This window comes from Pundamilia nyererei, unplaced genomic scaffold (genome assembly GCF_000239375.1).
Source record: "Pundamilia nyererei isolate P.nyererei 1_Seehausen unplaced genomic scaffold, PunNye1.0 scaffold00013, whole genome shotgun sequence".
In the NCBI taxonomy this organism is placed as follows: Eukaryota; Metazoa; Chordata; class Actinopteri; order Cichliformes; family Cichlidae; genus Pundamilia; species Pundamilia nyererei.
The window spans coordinates 6,520,772-6,540,687 of record NW_005187414.1 but is presented as its reverse complement, the minus strand read 5'-3'; the positions used below and the strand labels follow the sequence as shown (position 1 = coordinate 6,540,687).

At 40.3% G+C, this 19,916-nt stretch overlaps 1 protein-coding gene across 1 annotated transcript in view; it reads right to left on the bottom strand.

Annotated features, from left to right (window-relative positions):
- The window catches only part of nkain2 (sodium/potassium transporting ATPase interacting 2), a 92,932-nt gene that overhangs the window by 18,882 nt on the left and 54,134 nt on the right, over window positions 1-19,916 (bottom strand). The window contains exon 3 of the mRNA XM_005725078.2: window positions 1,921-2,121. Within this exon, the coding sequence (XP_005725135.1) occupies window positions 1,921-2,121 (201 nt within the window). The remainder of the gene's footprint in view (window positions 1-1,920; window positions 2,122-19,916) is intronic.

Sequence of the window (19,916 nt, the reverse complement as noted above, 5' to 3'; positions counted from 1 at the left end):
GACGGAGAGTCACTCGCTTCCGAAACCTTTTCCCTGTTCTTTGTTGGCGTAATGATGCACGGCCGTGGCATTAAAGCTCTGACTTGTTTATTGCGTGCACTTCCTTATTTGAATGTATGTGTACAAACAGAGCTACAGTACAGAGGAAACTGATATGAGAAGTGGCAGGCCTCCCTCATTCTCACTTTTTACTTCTGTCTGTATGTTCTCTCTTCTGATCCTCCTAATTATCACAGTTTGACAGTGCAGGAGAGGAAGAAATACTGAGGGCAGAGAGAAACAGAGAGGAAAACTATCACGTTTGCAAAAATGAAATAAAACAGAGAGACAGGCAGAAAACCGAGATAGAGGAACGGTTTCTAAAGCAGCTTATCCAGCCTATTCTATGTTAATGAGGGTATGAGTTATTAACTTAATGGAGACTCGTTTTAGTCTAAAACAGGTACTAAAAAGGCCCAACCCGTTGCAGCAGACAAAGGAGCTGTCATGGCTGTGGCACACTTTAGAATACGTTCAACTTATAGCCGAATATAATTTGAATAATTTTAAATTTTAAAAGCACCGTGTCACATATCCATACACAGACAAAAAAAGTACAAAGCCTAGGATGTAATTGCTGCATATGTTAATACTTACCTGGACATGTAAACTAATGCAGAGATACACAATTTTTTTCTTTTTAGTCAAATAAAAGAACATTGTTATTATTTATGATCAAAATTTTTTTATTTATGGTTGGAAAAAAGAAAGGCTCGATGTACTTTAATCTAACAACACCCTTAAATATGATGGTTTAACTCATTTTACTTAATTTTCTAAGACAGCGGTCCCTAACCTTTTTTGTGCCACGGTCTGGTTTAATGACAGACAATATTTTCACGGACTGGCTTTTAAGGTGTGGCGGATAAATACAACAAAATAAAATGATACGACCAAGGCAAAAACTGTGGTATTTTGTAAATATAAAAATAAACACGAATTCACTGTGTAATTGCGTAACTTTATTAGCAGCGTCCTCCTGAAATGCGCCAACAACATTGAGAGTAACGGTCTTCTCTCTGCTCTCTGGTTTGCTATGGTAACACGTAAATATTTCTTTCAAAATAAGACAACACGGGAAAAGACTCAGGGAAACCAAGTTAACGATAAAAACCCTGAAAACCATAAAGTCTCAACTCTCGCGGCCTGGTACCAAATGACTCACGAACCGGTACCGGTCCGTGGCCCGGGGGTTGGGACCTCTGTTCTAAGACATACACAAAAAGTTCTTTTGTGGGGTTTTTTGCTTGTGTTAGGAGTTTTTTTGATCACTAGCAGACCTAATCAGCTCTAGCTAGGTCATTCTACCGCTGAAATGACAGAAAAATATTCATAAACTCTTTCCTCTTGTTGCTTGGGTTTGAAAATGTGATAAAAAGACACAAACCCTATTAAAAATATTACATTTACTAGAACTCTATGGAAATAACAATAAGAATGTTGACAAATGCAAAAAGAATGGATGAATCTGCTAGGTAGGACAGGATTAACACACTTTTGAAGAGTTAATGGTGGACAGCTGCATTCATTTAAATCCATTTCCTTATCTCCAAATATTCTTTACCAGTACTGACCAGCTATCACTGGACAGAGCCTTACTGTTCTCGTGGTGCGAAGTTGCAGGTTAAGCATAGGTGAATGCAGCCACCTGTACGCAGGCCCACTCAATGCACAGGCATTAGGTTTTTCCTTTGGAGGCTGCCTGATGTTCCCCTCATAATTATGGCAAATTTAGTCGGCTCTAAACTGCTACAGTTGTATCTACAGTACCAGCAGGTCATGACTGCCTTTTAAAGCAATAAACCCCGAGTATGTCTACTACATGCAGGCACTTGAGTTTGAAATTACAGTGCATTGTACTTATTCATCTCAAGTACTTACAGCCAGGAGTATCTGCAGCGAGGAATGAGCCACCTCTATGAACTGAAAATCCATCAGACAGCCAGATATAGATATATATCGGTGGTCCTCGGGTGCCCAGGAGGGAGGAGGGGTGATGGGCGTCACCCTGCATCCTGGGCCATTCTCCATCCACCAGGAGCGGTGCATGGACAGGTTAAATGTCAGGACAAGGTCAGAGTCCTGGCAAACAGAGAGAGACAGACAGAAAGAGGTTGATTACATCCTCAGACAGAACACAAACAAGGAGCAAAGCAGAGGCCGTCTGAATATGTCGCACCCTGAGAGCTAGACAGAAATGTAAGGAGAGAGGTTTGATCTAAGATTTAGATTTAAACTCACCAGCAACTTTATTAGGTATACCTGTTCAGCTGCTCATTGATGCATATGTCTATTTAGACACATGGCAGCACCTCAGTGCATTTAGGCATGTAGGCATGGTAAAGACGACCTGCTGAAGTTTAAACTGAGTGTCAGAGTAGGGTAGAAAGGTGATTTTAAGGGAATTTGAGCGTGGCATGGTTGCAAATGCCAGACGGGCAGACAGTCAGAGTAGTTCAGAAGCTGCTGATCTGCTGGGATTTTCCCACACAGCCATCTTTTAGAGATGAGAAAAGGGCAAATTTGGCATAAACAACATGAAAGCGTGGAACCATCCTGCTTCGTAGTGGAAATATTTTCTTCCTGTGCACGAGCTGAGCATCATTTAAACTGGTTTCTTGAACATGACAATGAGTTCAGTGTAATCAAATGATCTCCACAGCCACCAGATCTCAATCTAATAGAGCACCTTTGAGATGTGGTGGAGTGGGAGATTTGCATGATGGATATGTAGCCGGCAAATCTGCAGCAACTGTGTGATGCTATCAAGTAAACATGGATCAAAATCTCAGAGCCATGTTTCTAGCAACTTGTTGTGCCACGAAGAGTTAAGGTAGTCCAATCTGGTGCTAGCAAGGCGTACCTAATAAAAAGTCATACCAGTGATTCTGGGCCTGGATGTGAATTGTGCACATGCAGCTACTGTCATCATTATCACTATGACAATGATGACTTGGAAACTTAACCAGAATCAGAATCAACCTATCAGTAATTAGCATCTGTGATTTTTGCCTTGCTAATCATGGGACGAAGGAATAAATATTCACTAATACTCACTAAAACACATTAAAAGCCCCCCCCCCATTTTTTTATGATCTGAAACTTAAGGTTAGGTTTATGGTAGGGTCACTAGAGCGTTAACTTTACTGTGGGGGTTTATAGCTGCACTGCCAACGTGGCTCCATAAATGTCAGCAACATCATTCACTATACCGCTCTGACCCAGATTTAATTATCTTTTCACATACTGCCATGTATTTCCATAAAACTGCAGAAACTCATTTGAGTGGAAGAGCCCTAATGACTGGCGATTCCTTAACTTTTCTTCTAGCATCAGCAGCAGGTTTCTACATCTCCGGATGACTTTCGCTCGCAGACCTTTACTGCGCTGCCACTTTGATTTAAAACTTTCCAGCTCTAACTGCACCACTGTTGTGTCGTACTTTGTGTTTAGAGTTAAACGGCAACTTACTGTAATGCTAATTTGCAAGAAGAGAACACGGTAAGCGTGCTAGCAGCTGACGTCAGCATTTTACCTACATAACTGCACAACATCACAAAGCCACTAGCTACAGTCTGATAGCGTGTACTCATATGAGGCAGGATTGCCTTATATCGTACAGATTTGTTAATTACCTAAAACAGAGAAAGCAGCTGTCACACTTTATGTCCAAATAAGCATGAATAGTCCCCTCACTGATGGAACAAACTCTAAACTTTTACATTTTCTGTGGTAAGCCATTTCAGTTCAGCAACGCTGAAATGGGCCCAGTGTGGAGCATCTGTAGAGGCTCCTCGTCATTACATTTTCTAAAAGCCTCAAAGACGCACAATGAATCAGCTATGATTGTCGTCTCGGATTAAACAATGCACATATTAACGACTCCATTTAGCAAGAGGAGGCATAGATCATTAAACAGACAACCATGCGAACCACACGGGCGTCTGTCCATGTGTTACTTCGCCATTAGCCGAATGAGAGGCCCTAATGCTCTTTAAAAGCACCATAAATCTTTATACTAAGATATAGAAAGACAAAAAAAAACATCATAAAACCGATTTTCTTGTGTGTGCCACTCAGATTTAGAAAAAAAAATCTATTAGTTTTTGTTGCAAGAAAGTGTGCCTATTGTGGTTTGATGTTACCCAAGAAGAAGATGAAACAAAGTCTACATAGCATCCTCACAACAGTCCCATAAGTACACTGTCTGCATTTAAAGTCACTTCTATTGAAGCACATAAATCCTTAAAGAGAGCTTTAAATAGAAACCCTGTTCTTACATTACCTGTTTCTACTCCATATATCCCACCTTATCTTGTCCTTGCCTGTCCCTCTTAACCTCCCACCACATCCGCACTTGGCTCTGTCACCTCTTTCTGTACCGTTACTTAATTTTTTCCTGCTCTCTCTTTTTCTCTCTCCATTCATTTATATTGTGATCTCACCCCCCTTCCCCCCTTTTCTCCCCTTCTTATTCTTCTTCTTTCCGTGGCCTCTCTCTATTTCAGCATAATGAGTAAATGCCTCATTAGCGCAGAGCTCTGATTAATGCCATCTCCCCTTGTTGTGCTCCTCTTTTTAATGAGTAAAATCTCTCTAATTTTCTCTCTTGCTCCCTCTCTGCCATCACTCTCCCCGTGCCTGTCACTGCGTCGCCGCAGCTTTCTCTCTGTCTTCTTCTTTTTCACTATATTTCTTCATTCTTCGCACCTCCTCCCTCCCCCCCGTTTCCGTCAATGCTCCTCTCACTCTATACACCTGCTGAAATGCTGGGGAAACAGGTAATAATGATTCCAGCACAGCATCATCCATCAGTACTTTCATAACAGGCATTTTCAAATCACAAGTAATTCTCGTTAAAAGGCTGAATTTGGCAAAATGTTATGAAGACCCGAGAGAATGCGATGCCAACTCTTCTCATTCTGTGAAGGAAGCATTTATGGACATGACAAGAATAATGCGTTAAGATGCTTGGCTAAATTAGTTTGGCTAAATCGCTAACCACTCGGGGAATGAGCAAACAGAAGGAGCTGTGGTGTTTAATTTTAGATAAGGGAAATACATTTTACAAAAAGTAGTTTGGAAAAAGCTTTACTTTTTTTAGCTTTGATTATAAAATATATGAAATATTTCCTTTAGAAAACTGACGTTGAGAAAGAAAATGAGTCATGTCTAATTCTAAATGGCATCCTCTCAGACATCGATTTTAGCCGTTAATCTTGCTTGTTATATTCAACAAGGAATATTTAGACACTTTAAGAAAAGTTTTATTTTATTTTATTGTTTTGGACCTTGTGAGAATCTGATGAGAAAATTGATACCATTCCTATATCTGTATGTTAAATATGAGTCTGCAGCAAGGGTGTGGTTAAGGGGGTCCAGGGGCCTGGGGGGTACTGCCCCTGGCCATCAAAATTTCAATGTCCCCCCTGCTGCCTCCCCAAAAAAGAGGTCAGCAGTGAGGTTCTGGAAGTAAAAAATCCCATTAATATTCTCCAAAAGGGCTTTTAATTATGAGCCACATAATTATGTCGACCATCAAAACCATATTTACTATAAGCTATCACGTTATGAATTGATAGTATGCGTGTGACATCAATCATTTTATTCACAGTGCTACAGAAAACAACTACTCTACCTAATCCTGAAATAAAACAGTGACCTCTCTAATTGGTTATGTTGGCTGGTCGCTTTTGTGAAACTCCAGAAACCGCCCGAGCGGTGACTCTAGTCAGGCTCGAAGTGCAATACCACATCCATAACTGAGCTATATTTTAGTACACATAAGGGGCACTGCGTTACTGTACACACACAAACACAAAAAAAAAAAATCCAAAGATATTACAACACAGTATTATCATTAACCATAAAAAACACTGATGATAAAAAGGATTCAATCAGAGAAGGGTGGAAGTCGTTCGCTTTGGACTCTGTTTGCGATTCATTATGTGACGAACAGTTCTTTCACCAATAAAAGTAACTACAAATGCTGTCTTGTACTTTTTGTTTTTAAAAAATTTCCATTATTTTATTTGACTTTTTTCCCCCAAATCAAATATTTTTCTACTCATGATTCACCCCACAGCTGGTTAGCTTGGTTCAAGGCTACAAACTCTTCATATAAAAGATTTTCTGAAACGTCAGTAGAAAAAAAATGAATGAATAATTCTTTAACTAGTGGACGTCAATTTGAGCTCTACTGTACTGTAATATTAATGCAATCATGGGTGGAAATGAGAGGGAGGGGGTCTAGCTCTCCTTATACCTCATTGTAAAGTCCATTACTCCATTACATTTTTTTAGTGTATGCTGGTTCTTGTACTGGTTCCTGTAGCCAGAAGAAGGTTAACTAGCTTAGCAATGAGCAACAGCTAGCCTAGCTAGTCTGAGCTAAGAAAACCCACCTTACAAAATCTCTAAGTTAATAAATGTTAACAGGAAATATGTATTAGTGAGCTTTAAGTTTTGATATGTATTTTAATATTTCTTTAGAAGGAACCAAGATAACTGTTTTCCCTCAGTTTTACGCGTACATGCTAACCTAAGCTAATCACCTAAAAAAAATCAACTATACTAAAGCAGAGCCATTATGAAATTATGTGGTAATACTCCTCCAAAATAAACAAACAAATAAACAAAAAAGAGACTTTTCTGTTTTCTCTTTTTTCTATTGAGCCCTGTTTCAGGATTTTGTGCATGTGTATCACAAAGGTTACAGCATTTCTAATATAGCTCGGCCCCAGACTGGGACTAATAATAAAAAGCGTATTATCCCCTTTGTATTCATCCAGCTGCAGTGAGCTCTCTCAACAAGGCTCCACCACCACAGGAAGAGAAAATGTGACACATTAGAGATTAAGCTCATTTTTCCAAACCCATAAATAATGCAGATATTAAGAGTTGTAGAGTTCACAACCTGTTCAACACACTGGGAGGCGAAAAAGAAAAAAAAAAGATTACTCCATGTTCACCAGTAGAACACAAAACAATTAAATTGCAGCCTGCACTGGCATTGATGTATTGAACTTGAGGAATGTATTTATCAGTGCACTATTTAACCCAGTAAAAAGATGAAGCTGCAGCTCCAAAATAATCTTGAGATCTGTGTGGTGATGAATGGGCTGTTTGGCTTGCAAGCCTAAACAAAACCCCTGGCTGAAGCTGTATTAATATTTCTAACCCAGTGTGTGTGTCTGTGTGCATGTACAAAGCACCATTCTGGCTGTTCTTAGTCTCCCTATATCGTTCCTCCTCTCTTCCTGTCTCTCATCCCCCTCTCTCTCTGGCACACACACATGCAATAGCACATACAGTCTATAATTTCCAGTGTTCTAGTTAAGGATCACGCACTCATGCTCTCAGGTCTTTGTCTCTGACTGTGGGCTAGTGCCGCTTCAATGAACCAGATCTGTTTTTTCCACCACCTTCCTCTCCACCTCTACTTTTCTCCTTCTGCCTCCGCTCTTCACTCCAACCCCCTCCCACACCTTCGGTCTTTCTCAATTTCCCCTCAATTTCCCACCTTCATATTTTCCTTTGTCTTCATCTCCCAAGAGATAAAGAGGGGGGGAGACCATTCAGAGTGGTCGTTCCTCTGATGGTCTTACAGTTAACAGGGGAAGAGTGCTGCCATTGTGACATGAAACTACAGAGACTATTTCAACGACTCGAATAACAACACATGCAATCAGGCAAAAATTACATTTTATATTTTTTCACATTTTCAACTAAAAAAAAACAAAAGAAAAGGAAGGAAAAGTATAAGCCTTTAAAATGAATTTTGAATACCTTAGAGTCAGTTCTAACCAAAATCGATGTGTTTTTGTTTTTATTCATACAGCATGTTGAATTTCCAGTTTAATAAATGTGCCTACTTATTTCTTCTAAGTTAATCAGAAAAATATCATATGGCTGGCTGGATGGATGATGGGCAGAATAAGATGAGGGTGAAAGTAGTAGATTTTTCCCATTTGTACCCCAAGCAATAGTAGATTGTATCACAAATGCAAATATCTCATCAGACAATCACATGGAAGAAACTTAATACATTTCAGCATGGAGCTGTGGTCAACAGGACATGCTGAAGTTCAAACTGAGCATCAGAATGGGCAAGAAACAAGCCTGGTCTGATGAGTGCATCCCTTTATGACCACAGTGTACCCATCTTCTGATGGCTGCTTCCAGCAGAATAATGTGTCATGTCATAAAGTTCAGATCATCTCAAACTGGTTTCTTGAACATGACACTGAGTTCTCTGCACTCAAATGTCCTCCACAGTCACCAGATCTCAGTCCAACAAAACCTTTTTGGGATGTGGTTGAATAGGAGATTTTTGGATGCAGCAAATGTGTGACACCATAATACCAACATGGGCCATGTTGGCAATGTTTCCAGCATATTCTTAGAACAATGCTACAAGCAAGTTTGGCAATTATGAAGGCAAGAAGGGGTCAAACCAGGTACTAACAATGTGTGGTTAGTAAAGAGTCTGGTGAGTGTATATTAGTTTATAGCTACCTTATAGCTTTCTAGTATAAACATACCATACTAGCTCCAGCAGTTTTGTAGCAAATAAAAAGGTGACAAACCAGTCACCCAGACAGTCAGTTGCCTCAGCAGGCCACCACAAAGATCAGCAGATCATCACACTAAAGGGCAGAAAATTAGTGATGGGACGATATTAGCTTTATTCTCTCTAAAGTCAATTTTTCACTCTATTTAACTGAACCTCACTCTCTGGCTGTATCCACTTTTCTGTCATTTTCTCTCACTGTGTCTCCCTCTCTGTTATTTCACACCAACATAATCAGTCACTGTGCATCTCCCTGCCTTGTTTTGCCATAATTTCCCACGGGTGTTAGATGAGGCCTTAACCCATAATGCTTGAAGCACTTTTCTCCTATCAGATTGGATGGGGTTTTGGGGGAATTGTTTGTGTGTGAGTGTGCTGGGGGGTAGATAGTGATGAGGTCTGTTCCAGATCATAACCCTGACCTTAACCATACCAAACCTATTACCATTTCTAATCAAATGCCTCAACAAAGTCACTCTAACCTCTTCAATCTCTCTGATCGGTGGGCCAATTATAGTGCTTCTACCCCAGGTGGAATCCATAATTTCATGAAAGGGAGGGGCTGCTAAGAGAAGCATGCAGCGAGTAAACTATTTCATCCAGCCACACCTTAAGGAATAATTCAGAATCCTGTCAGAGCTTTATACTTGTGAATTCCAAAACAAAGAAGAAGAAAAAAGAGAAAGAAACCCTAAACAATATTTTCACATGGAAACATAACAGCTGAATTGTTAAAGCTGCGCTAATCATTATTTGTATATTAAGAAATGATCAAATTGCTGTGTGAGAAGTGAAAAGGTGTTACTTGTAAAGAAGAATGCAAAAATTCCATGCAAATTCTGCATATCCCATGGACTGTAAGGGGCTCGTTTTGGCTCTTACAAGGTCATGCACAATATCTGACTCTTTAAAGTGAAACATAACCAGATTTCTCACATATATTTAAGAAGACGTCCCCTGTCAAACCAAGACAAAGCATCTACTGATCTCAGTTAGTCCTGAGATTCATGTTATTTGAATTTTTTTAACAACACCCGATAAAATAAATTACTTTTAAAAATGTGTGACTTTGGCTCTGATGCAGCCCCCACACTTTCTCTGAAGCCACCATTCGGTGGTCTCAGGCAACATCCCACCCACACAACTTGGTTGCATGTCACAAGTAATAGTCAACACTGAAGGCTGCTGTGCCACAGACGGGCACAGAGGGGCTCATTTGCAGACTAGAGCCTCTCTGGTGTGCAAGCAGAGGTATGTTTTGAAGGTAAAAAACAGATATTGGAGAGGTTGCAAAAAAACCCAAAAAACCCAACAAAACCCCACTGCAATGCTTTAACCTGAACTCGCCATTAGCAGCAAAACCTTATGAGCTATACTTATGATGTTTCCCAGTATAAGTGAAAGCTTACAAATAACATACTTTATGCACTTCCTACTGATAAAAGAGTAATGGTATGTTTGCATAGACATATGGGTAACTAAAGCAAATTTCAGTGAGCACGTTTATTTTAATCATGGCTCAAGAGTTGGCAGTTCGTCTTGTAATCGGAAGGTTGCCGGTTCGAGCCCCGGCTCCGACAGTCTTGGTCGTTGATAAGAAGTATACTGTAAATTACAAGTTGAAGGCTAGGCAGATTAGCAGTTTAGCATTTACAGTGAAATCAAACTCTATCGCTAACACAGTTGAGCTAAATCCATTAAGACTTGAAAATAACACAAGCTGCCATCCGGGCCCTGGGACAAGTTTGACTGCAGCAGGCAAGTCAATCAAATCCATTATCTACTGTGGCATTAAGCCAATCTGTGCTCTGCTCATTTCACATGAAACTGTACAGTAAAAACGAGTAACAATCAAATGGAATCACCAGTAATAATAGCTCAGGGCTCAAGCAATAGAATTGGTGGGGTAGAAATATCCCACTAGAGATGTGTTGAATGGGGAAGGGGGGGGAAAAAAGCAATTTCATGCCACAATTTCAACAAATGCATCCATTGATCAAACACAGACGGGGCAGATGGATTAAATCAGTGACTCAGGGTGGATGTTTTAACTAGAACGCCTATGATTAAATGTGTGGGGATCCCCTCATTCATCGTCTCAATGCAACTATTAGCATAGAAGCTGGAAACCTGTTTTCAACTTTCTTCAGCAATGAATTGGGTGGCTTGGAGTTTGATTTACTGTCATATTTCTACTGCAATTCATCCCGGAGTAAAAAGCCCACCGCATGCTGACAACAGGCGCATCTGATGTTAATGTGAAATTGATATGAAAGCCACATTTGATATTTTTTCTTCTTCTTTTTTTCCTGCTCCTCTGTTAGATAAGCGATCCTATCTTGTTAAGAGGTTTTGTTGAACCAACTTTTTCCGTGTTTCGACTTCTTTTTTCCCCCTTGTCCCCGCTTCACCTCTTTTTCCGCGTTGAAAGACACGCGTTGATTCACTTGTGGCTCCATCTCGCAGCACATCATCGTCTTCTACAGCTCTTATCACACTTTCTCATGTCTCATCCTCTCAGTCTCTCTCTTCACCCCCGATGCCTCGCTTTTCTTCTTTTCGTCACCAAAACTTTTGGCCTTCTTTAATTTTTTTTCCTCCACACGTTTTATTTTGTCGCTGCTTCACTGTGTATGTGGAAATCAAAACGTTTTAAGGCAGTCTGGATTTGGTCCATGCACATAAACAAATATGCATCCCTCATGCACACACACTTTCACAAATTTAAAAAGTATGCAGGACACCCTCCCACACAGTACCCCCTCCCCACCCTGACCACCAATAAATGACTGACAGTTGGTGCGTGTGCAGTTCTACGAGCCACTATCTGTGCGTTGCCCAGGGGGGTGGCTGCATCTTTTATATGACACAGTGGACTTTTCTGACACTTAGCTGTCTGAGAGTGTGCATGCATATGTGTGAGAGCGTGAATATGCGAGTGTGCGTTCGCAACATGGTGACAGTTCTCTCTCTCTCTCTCTCTCCACAGGCTCCTCTCCAAAACTGACAGGGATGCCACATCAGAAATCTTTTTAAAGATTAATTTTATGGCATTGCTGCTATATTAGATAGTGCAGCAGCGAGTGACAGGAAGGATGGGACTGTGACAGACTGATATATGGTATGAATCTTGGGCTTAAACTCAAATTACTGTCAAGACAGGATGTACACCTTATCTTGCCTCTGGGGCTCCACGGGGGCCTCATGGAAGGCAAAGATACACGTTAGATAGAAAGTTTTATCAAACACAAATGTTAGAAAAGCCAAAAAAGAAGGCTTCACAGAAAGGCAGACAGTTATTTAGCAGAAATTTAAACATAAACAAATATAAACTGTCTGCTTATAATACGCAATTCTAATACATCTGAAAATCAGCTTGTATAAAGCGAAAACATCCATAGGTGTGTTGTTCTAGGATTTGTACACAAAAACCTGCCTCGTGCTGACATATGTTAGCAGACATGCATCAGTGTACTGTGTGTCTACTTGGAAGCAGCGTCCAAAATGAACTGTTTGACTCAGCAGTCAATAGGAGTGGTTAAAAAAAAATTCTTTTTTTTTTGGTTCATTAAGTTATTTTTTTTCGGCCTTGTTTGTGTCACATTCGTATTTATTTCAGTACACTGATTTTAGATAACCAAATATCTAGTTGAATATTAACATAAAAAGAGGCTAGAGTGAAATTATTTCAATACAAGCATTAATAGAACCAAAGACACGTGGATCTCAAAATTCTACTTATCTGTTTTTTATGTGCCATGTAGAGCCTAACACTACACGCCTAACACACCGACTCTGGCAAAAAGTAATTAAGTCACTGAAGATTAAAGTGACGGGCTGTTCATGCATCTGTTTGTCTACTTAGGTTTCTCATTGCTCAAGAGTTGTCTGCCATATTGGATGTGATACAACAACTGTTTGCTAGTGGAAAATGTATATTCCCCAACTTGCTTGCTGTGTTTCCTGGATGTTGCTAGCTGTTGCTGGGTGAAAGTGGTTGCAAAAATGGTGCTGCACCGAAAAACCTGGTTGCTAGCAGATAACCACGGTTGACTGCAGGTTTTCGTATTTGTCAGTAAATATTTGTTAACTACTAGATGAATAAGTGCGATGCAAACTAGAGATGGCGAAGTAAAAGTTGTGCCTCAGCTCTTATGCTGCACCCAGTGTGTTTTCGAACGGTGCCACTTTTACTCGCAGGTGAATGGTCTCTATGCCCATTTTGTGTTGCACTCTTCAAAGTTTCAGTACAACTCAGAGATAGCATTTGTGGTTTTTGCCACTTATTTGGAGAATACATATTTTTTCCTAGCCACAGATGGTTGTCACGGGATTACCGCCTGGTCTGTAGGCCTGTGTGACTCAAACTTTAGCAGTCATCTCCCTACAACTGCCATCCACCTCCACCATACACTAGCATCCAGTTGGGGAATACTCATTTTTCCTATTACATCCAATGGTTGCCAGATGGCTACAGACCAGTCTCTGAATGAGTAGTGCCTTATTCACTTGATCCTACGTTGTCACCATGATTGTCACATGTCCAACATGGCGGACAAGTTAATGTCATGTGGTTAGTACTCACTTGCCTGTGAAACCTCAACACATTTGCACTGTTTGCCTGCAACAAACAATCCTGATGCAGGCAAACAGTCAGGCATTATTTTACACAATGCAAAATCTCAAGTTCTGAAAGCAGCTTCCTTCTGTGACCGGTGCCAAATTATAATGGCTGCTCTGCCATTATAATTTGATCTAATTCCTAAGTCCAGTAACAAATAATTCATTCTACATTTTAAGAATTTCTTTACACCAATATTTTAAAAATAATAATATTGTTTAACCCTAACCCTAAAATATCTGGGCATGTCCCCAATTAGCTCACATAAGTCTAAGGCTACAGGTTAAGATGTACTGTGTGAATATCCCACTACTTTGCATCTGATTGGCTAATATTCACTGCTTGGCTATGTTTATGGCTAAACGGTTAGGGCTTGTAAAAAAGCCAAACTCTATCACAGAAAGAAGAGCACAGTAGCATCACCCCTGTTAATGACATCGTCCTAGCGTTTTGTTAGTGTGGCAAAGACAACCTTTTGAAATTTACTCAAAGAATCGGAAAACATACCCCACCTGGTCCTGGTACAATCTAATATTAGATTGTATTAAATGATACTTGCTACTATTGGTCAGAATGGATAAAGACCATCATTGGCTTGATTGCTCACACACTGAAACAGATACCTGTAGAGTCATGTAATATGTAATTTTTCTTGGTATTTTATAGACAAAATTCAGTTCAGTTCAGTTCAGTTCATTTTTATTTCAAACATGTGCCTTCACAATCATTACAAAATATGATTCCATTATTTGTTTGAAAAGGAGTAGGCAGAAGTATTTACTTATTTGCAGAAAATAATGCAACCGTTGCTGTCTCTAGATTCATGAAAGATTAAGGAAGGTCAGCTTTGGTCAACATAAATGAGAAGACTTAGAGGATGTTCAGTTTAGTTAAATAAAAAGGAGAATTTTTTAATGTAGTATCAGTGCTTCCCATAGGCCTGAAAAATAAAGCTAACATATCAAAGGAGGCAAACTGAAGTTTCTCTCAGTGCCAATTGAGGTTGGTTCCAAAAGGGAGTCAATGCCCATAGACTCCATTCTAAAATGGCCAACTTTACAGCATTAAAATTATATTTACAGGCCGCAAAAAAAAAAAACAACTAAAAAAAAAGAAAGAAAAATCATTTTCTCATCTCGCAGCAACTCTGAGTGGGGTCATCCACCTGGATAATTGAGTTAGGCAGCCTATCAGCATCTGCTAGGCCTCATCCACTCTTCACTGTGTGTGTGCTGCTGGAGCATTTTTAATGGATTGGCTGGCTAATATTATGGCTTGTTGTGCAGAACAGACCATCCAAAAAGTGTCTACTTTGGATTTACTGGGGGAAATACTAGTATTTTATCAGTCTGTTACTTTAGCCAATAACATGGCACTCCACTCTTTAAGTTCATAAAGCTTGGCTTCAAAAATCCAGCATAGCAGTAACATCTCAGTGATTCCTAGCATTATACGAGGCACAGCATTGATTTTAATGAAACAAACACGCTGGATACACCTGCATTTCCATTAAATATAGGTAACCTTAATCTGCTGATGAAATCTGTGTGATACTGTTGAAATCTCCAGAAGAAGAGAATAAGCCAGCTGTCAACTGCTGTTCCCACCGTTAATAAAAACTGTCAAGCTCAAAATAATTCAGGAATAAAAAAGTGAGTTCCCCCTAACTTTGATTTACGGGCTTGCTGTGTGTTTGTGTGTGCATGTCTGTAAGCGTGGGACAATGTCAGTGAGTCATCGCTGACGTGCACCATGCTCCCACAATGTCCTGTTAGCTCTCAGTGTCATGATGTCTCATCAAACCCACTTTGCCGTAATCTCAGTCATGATAATGATCTGCCTGTTCTTTCAGCGTCTGTCCATCTGGTTGCCTGGTTTTAGGACGTCAAACTGAGCTGACAAACGCGGACACCGCCCACCCATCCACCCCCACCCCACCCCCATCCACCCCAACCACTCGGTGTCTCTCCTACTTTTCCACTCACTTTCATGGGGGTTTACTTTCCTTATCAAGAAGAAATGTCATGGGCGTTTGGCAAATGCCATACCTTTACAGGCCTAATATTTCTGACTTTTCCTGCTGTTGTACTACAAAACACCAAGAACATTTGCAGTTACCAGAACATCAAACAGCCTGTGTGCCGTGCACCGCATGGTTAAAATGAAATCTGTCATCAGGAAGGAATTGAGAAGATTCGATGCCTTTGCCTGCAATATTTCCCCTAGTTTAAAACATATCATGCAGAAAAAAATATATAAAATGAAGGCAGGCCCCCAAGCGCACACTTATTTCCCTGATAGGCTGATAAACGTACAATCTGCATATCAAGTCTATTAATGGTTAAAACTGAGTGTTGGGCTGAAAAAAATGACATCAAAGCTACATTACAAATCCAAGTGTCAGTGATAACATAGCGTAAATCAAAGGACTGTCACCCTCTTTCATTTGGAGACGCCAGATGGCTTTTATGAAGAAAAATGCAGCGTGTCACAATCAGTTTTGTCCCGTGACCCCGCAGTAATGGTGTGAGTGTATAAAGTAATGGACTGTACACAAATCCCTGCCCTGTATTGTCCACTAATAGGAGTGCCTTCTCAACAGGGCCACGTTTCCCCGTGTCTCTACAAAAGAAATTTGAAGGAGGAGGGGGAATGAAGAACGAGGCGAGAGATGAAGATGTGCGAGACAGAAGAGGAGCATGGGACTTTGGAAAGCAACTTGAAAAAGACTTGATTATAGGGTGAGCAGAGGGAGAGGAGGGATGACTTACATGGAGACAGAGAGAGTGAGGCGCAGGAGGAGGGAGAGAGAGAGACTGAGCCAGAGAGTGGCATTGAGAAGCAAATGAGAGAGAGAGTTTCAAAGAAATTTCATTTATATCATGGCATTCTTGAAGTGCGTGCCAACCTCAGCCTTATCAAATACCGACAAGTGGCAGCGTGATACATAAATAGAGGCAGCAGGAAAAGAACATGTCACGATGATACTCATCTCACTCTCTGGTAAATATACTGTACAAACCATGTATTATTGATACACTCGTATTCAAATCCGAGCCTGAAGTCTGTTTTCGCTGGGCTGTCATGATATTATATCAACTTTTATCAGCTGCTGGTTGGGATCCAATTAAATCTGGCGCTAACATCTAGTTTCCCTCAGGGTGATTAAACCGGAGAGTGTTATAGACCAGGAAGCCCACAGCTGACCAGCTAAAAGGTCAGCTGGGACTCCTCTACATGTGGAACTGGTTATTCTACACACCTGCAATCCACTTTGCAACCCACCTTCATCTCCAGCCTTTATATAGGGCAGGGAGGTGCATTGCCTGCTCTGAGGCCATTTACACAAAGCATGAATTTCTGAGTTTTTAGGATGAGAACTTCTCCTTTAATGCAGCGGTCCCCAACCTTTTTTGCCAGTTAAACCAGTACAATACCAAAAAACAGAAAATTTATTCATAAAGACCCAGGGAAACCGAGTTAACGATAAAAAAAATGTTTTAAAAAATAGGATAAAAACTGGTAAAAACCCTGAAAACCATAAATTTTACACCCAAGCCTCAACTCTCGTGGCCCAGTACCGGCCCGTGAGTCACCCGTAGGTTGGGGACTGCTGCTGTAATGTATATACACACCAAAACTCAGCACCAAGCTATCAAACCAGCATCAGAAACAAGACGAGCTGGCTCTGATGTTTCTAAACAACAGAAAGAAAAACAGAGATTCTGGGTTCATCTAATCCTCCCGAGAGGTAAGAAGCAGGGAGAATTTCATGGTTTGGTCCAGGAGTTGAAGTTATATCAGAGCTGCTTTTGTACATATTTCAGGGTAGTTTAAGCTCTTTGGCGGAGTTGGGACCACATCTGGGGAGTCAGAGAAATAATTTCAAAGCTGACTGACCCTTACCTGCGTCTAGCTGTGTCTGAAGTAAAACTGTATTATATAACTATTTGTATATTCAGTACCGATGAGTGTTTTGAGATAAGAGCGCACTTGTTGCCAAATGCAGTGATCTGATTGGTCAGATCTGTTTATTTGCATCTGAAAATCTTTAAAAATCAAGCTTAATCTTAAAAAGCAAAATGCAGCACGCCTGCATTAAAGAAAGATGAATCTGAAAAATATTTTTAACATACAATATATTTGTACAGATTTACAGTTAATGCAGAAGGGATGAGAGGGTCCAAAACAGAACCATACCAATATAAATCAGTATAGATGGAAGTATCCAAGTTAAATAGCTTTGGGGATTCAGTGGTTGCTGGAAGTTGAGAGAAGTTTATGTTGGGACCTGCTCACTTCAAGTCACTGAGCATAATTTACCTCCCACTGTTCACCACATCGCTGCAAATCACTTCCAGTGTTTAAAGCTGTTCTAAGATCTTAATTTTGTAAAAAATTTTGAGGCCTGTTGCCAAATTTGTTGTTATTCTGGCGTTGACTACCACTCACAATGCGGGGGTACAGAAATCAGTTTTCTTATGTTTTAAACTGGATGTGTACACCTGTGGAAACAATATCAGACTTGTACTTGTTTTACATGTGGACCAGAATAATAATAGCCCTCAGGTCAGAAATTAAGCCTCGGAACGGTTGGTGATGGATTTATATCTCACACTGTATAACAGCTGGTGGAGCCGATCGGAGGAGAAGCGGGACTTTGTGGTTTTCTCTGCTGCGGTAACTGGGTCAAGGAGGATGTGTCCTTGAGGCACGTGCAAACTGTTCTGGTCATAAAAGCAAAGCTGTTTAGCATCTGGTTTGTGTGTGCTTCTGTACGATTGGTCAGCGGGTAATTGATGACGGTATTGCTAATTAACTGGCTGCTTTGCCCTCATTAGAAACCAGATGTGTTGATTCTGGTCAGGAGAGCTGAAGCCTTTTAAATGACTTTATCTTACAGAACACAACTAATAATTTTAACCCAAAGAAAAGTGATCCACACTATTTATTTTGCTGTGCCATTTCCGCATGTTTCTACCTTCCACTCTATCCGTTTAAAATGACAGACTTGCTCGTTTTTCCCGTGTGATAAAAACGAAACCCAAACAGTAGTCCCCTGTTCTCTCAGTTTCAGTGGTTTCTGTTACAACTAGGCCATGGGGTGATTGAGAGGTATATACCAATCAGCCACTGACCCACCGTCGAATGCGGTGAATAAAATTTATCGCCCAGCTATTTGGATTTCTAAACTGAAGGCGGATTTTAGACAACTTTCAACTCAAAATTGAAATGTGTAAAAAAAGGCTGAGAGTGTAGACTGTGTGTCTGTGTGAGCAGAAACAGTATGAGTATATGCAACAAGTACCAGATATAAAATAAATTGTACTCCCAAATATCATTGATTGATGGATGACTGATGGAAAAACCAATAAGATGTAGATTAGAACAGATTAAGACGGATGGTATGAGGCGGCTGTAACCGCAGTTCTGTGTCAGATATTAAACTGATAGCAAGCATGTTGTGAAACTGTCCAATAAAATAAGTAAATTACAGAGAAGTGAGGCAATTTTTTTTTTTCAACAGCCACACACCCGAGTGTGTAATCAGCAATAATCAGCACTCACATCAACTGATTTCTTCTGTTTATGGAAGCACTGATTAGCCTTAATAAATCATCGAATCTGATAAAATACATTTAAATCAACAAATTTGGAGTTTAGATAAGGCTAACTTTTGAAAAACACATCAAAAAGAATTTGAAAACCCTCCAGTCATCTCTAATATTTATTAGTGGATAATAGCAACATAGTGATTTTAAAATCAAACCAATGACGGCTGAAAGGAAATAATTTCACTACAATGCAATGTTCCACTAAGAAATCTTTGGTCTTGACATTCATGCACATTTTGCTTTGGCACATACCACCAATCTCACCACTGTTGCACTCAAAGTACCCCAACACTCCATATAGCAGTGCTCCCCAATGGCCGCTGCCTTCCCCTAGCGGGACGATATATCCTGGCCACAGAAAAAGCTCAGCAACAGCTCAAGAAACATAACAAACCATCCAGCCTTGCCAGACCCCAATCGATCAATCAGTCAACCAAGCATCTACAAAATGCACTGGAACAAGCCCGATCCGCAGAGGCCAAAATCCATATTTCACAAGACCCAAAGGGTGCCAGAGACTGCAGGACATCCCCAGAAGAATTACAACTAGCTTGGTGACACAAGGGGAACCAACGTACATGAAATGGCAGACGGTTTTAAAGTTGATTAAACCCCCACAAATAATCAGCTTATTTAGTGAGTTAATTCTTTTCTGCATATTTGTGTGACTCATATAGCATGCTGGGAGTAAACAAAGCCATATCTAAATGCAAAAAATAAAATAAAATAAATAATAATAATAATTAAGTTCCCTACACCACTTGAATGTGTGTTATCAGATTTATATCCATATTTTGCAATGGTGCTCCCTCCCCTCTACGTGATGGTTGAGAGGTGCTTCATCAGAGGCGGAAGTTTGACCGAGGTCCTGGTGGTGATCGTCTCTGCTAAGACCCGGGACAGCAGTACAGTGCTGAATTTCAGTTAACCTGAAGGAGAAAGGTCAACCCTTTCTCCTTCAGGTTGAGGGATTTTGGCTTAATGCATTTACATGGGACTGCGTTCAAACTTTGTGAACAAGTAAACAAGTTTGAGAACACGTTACCCAAATGAACAGTGTGGCTCAAGT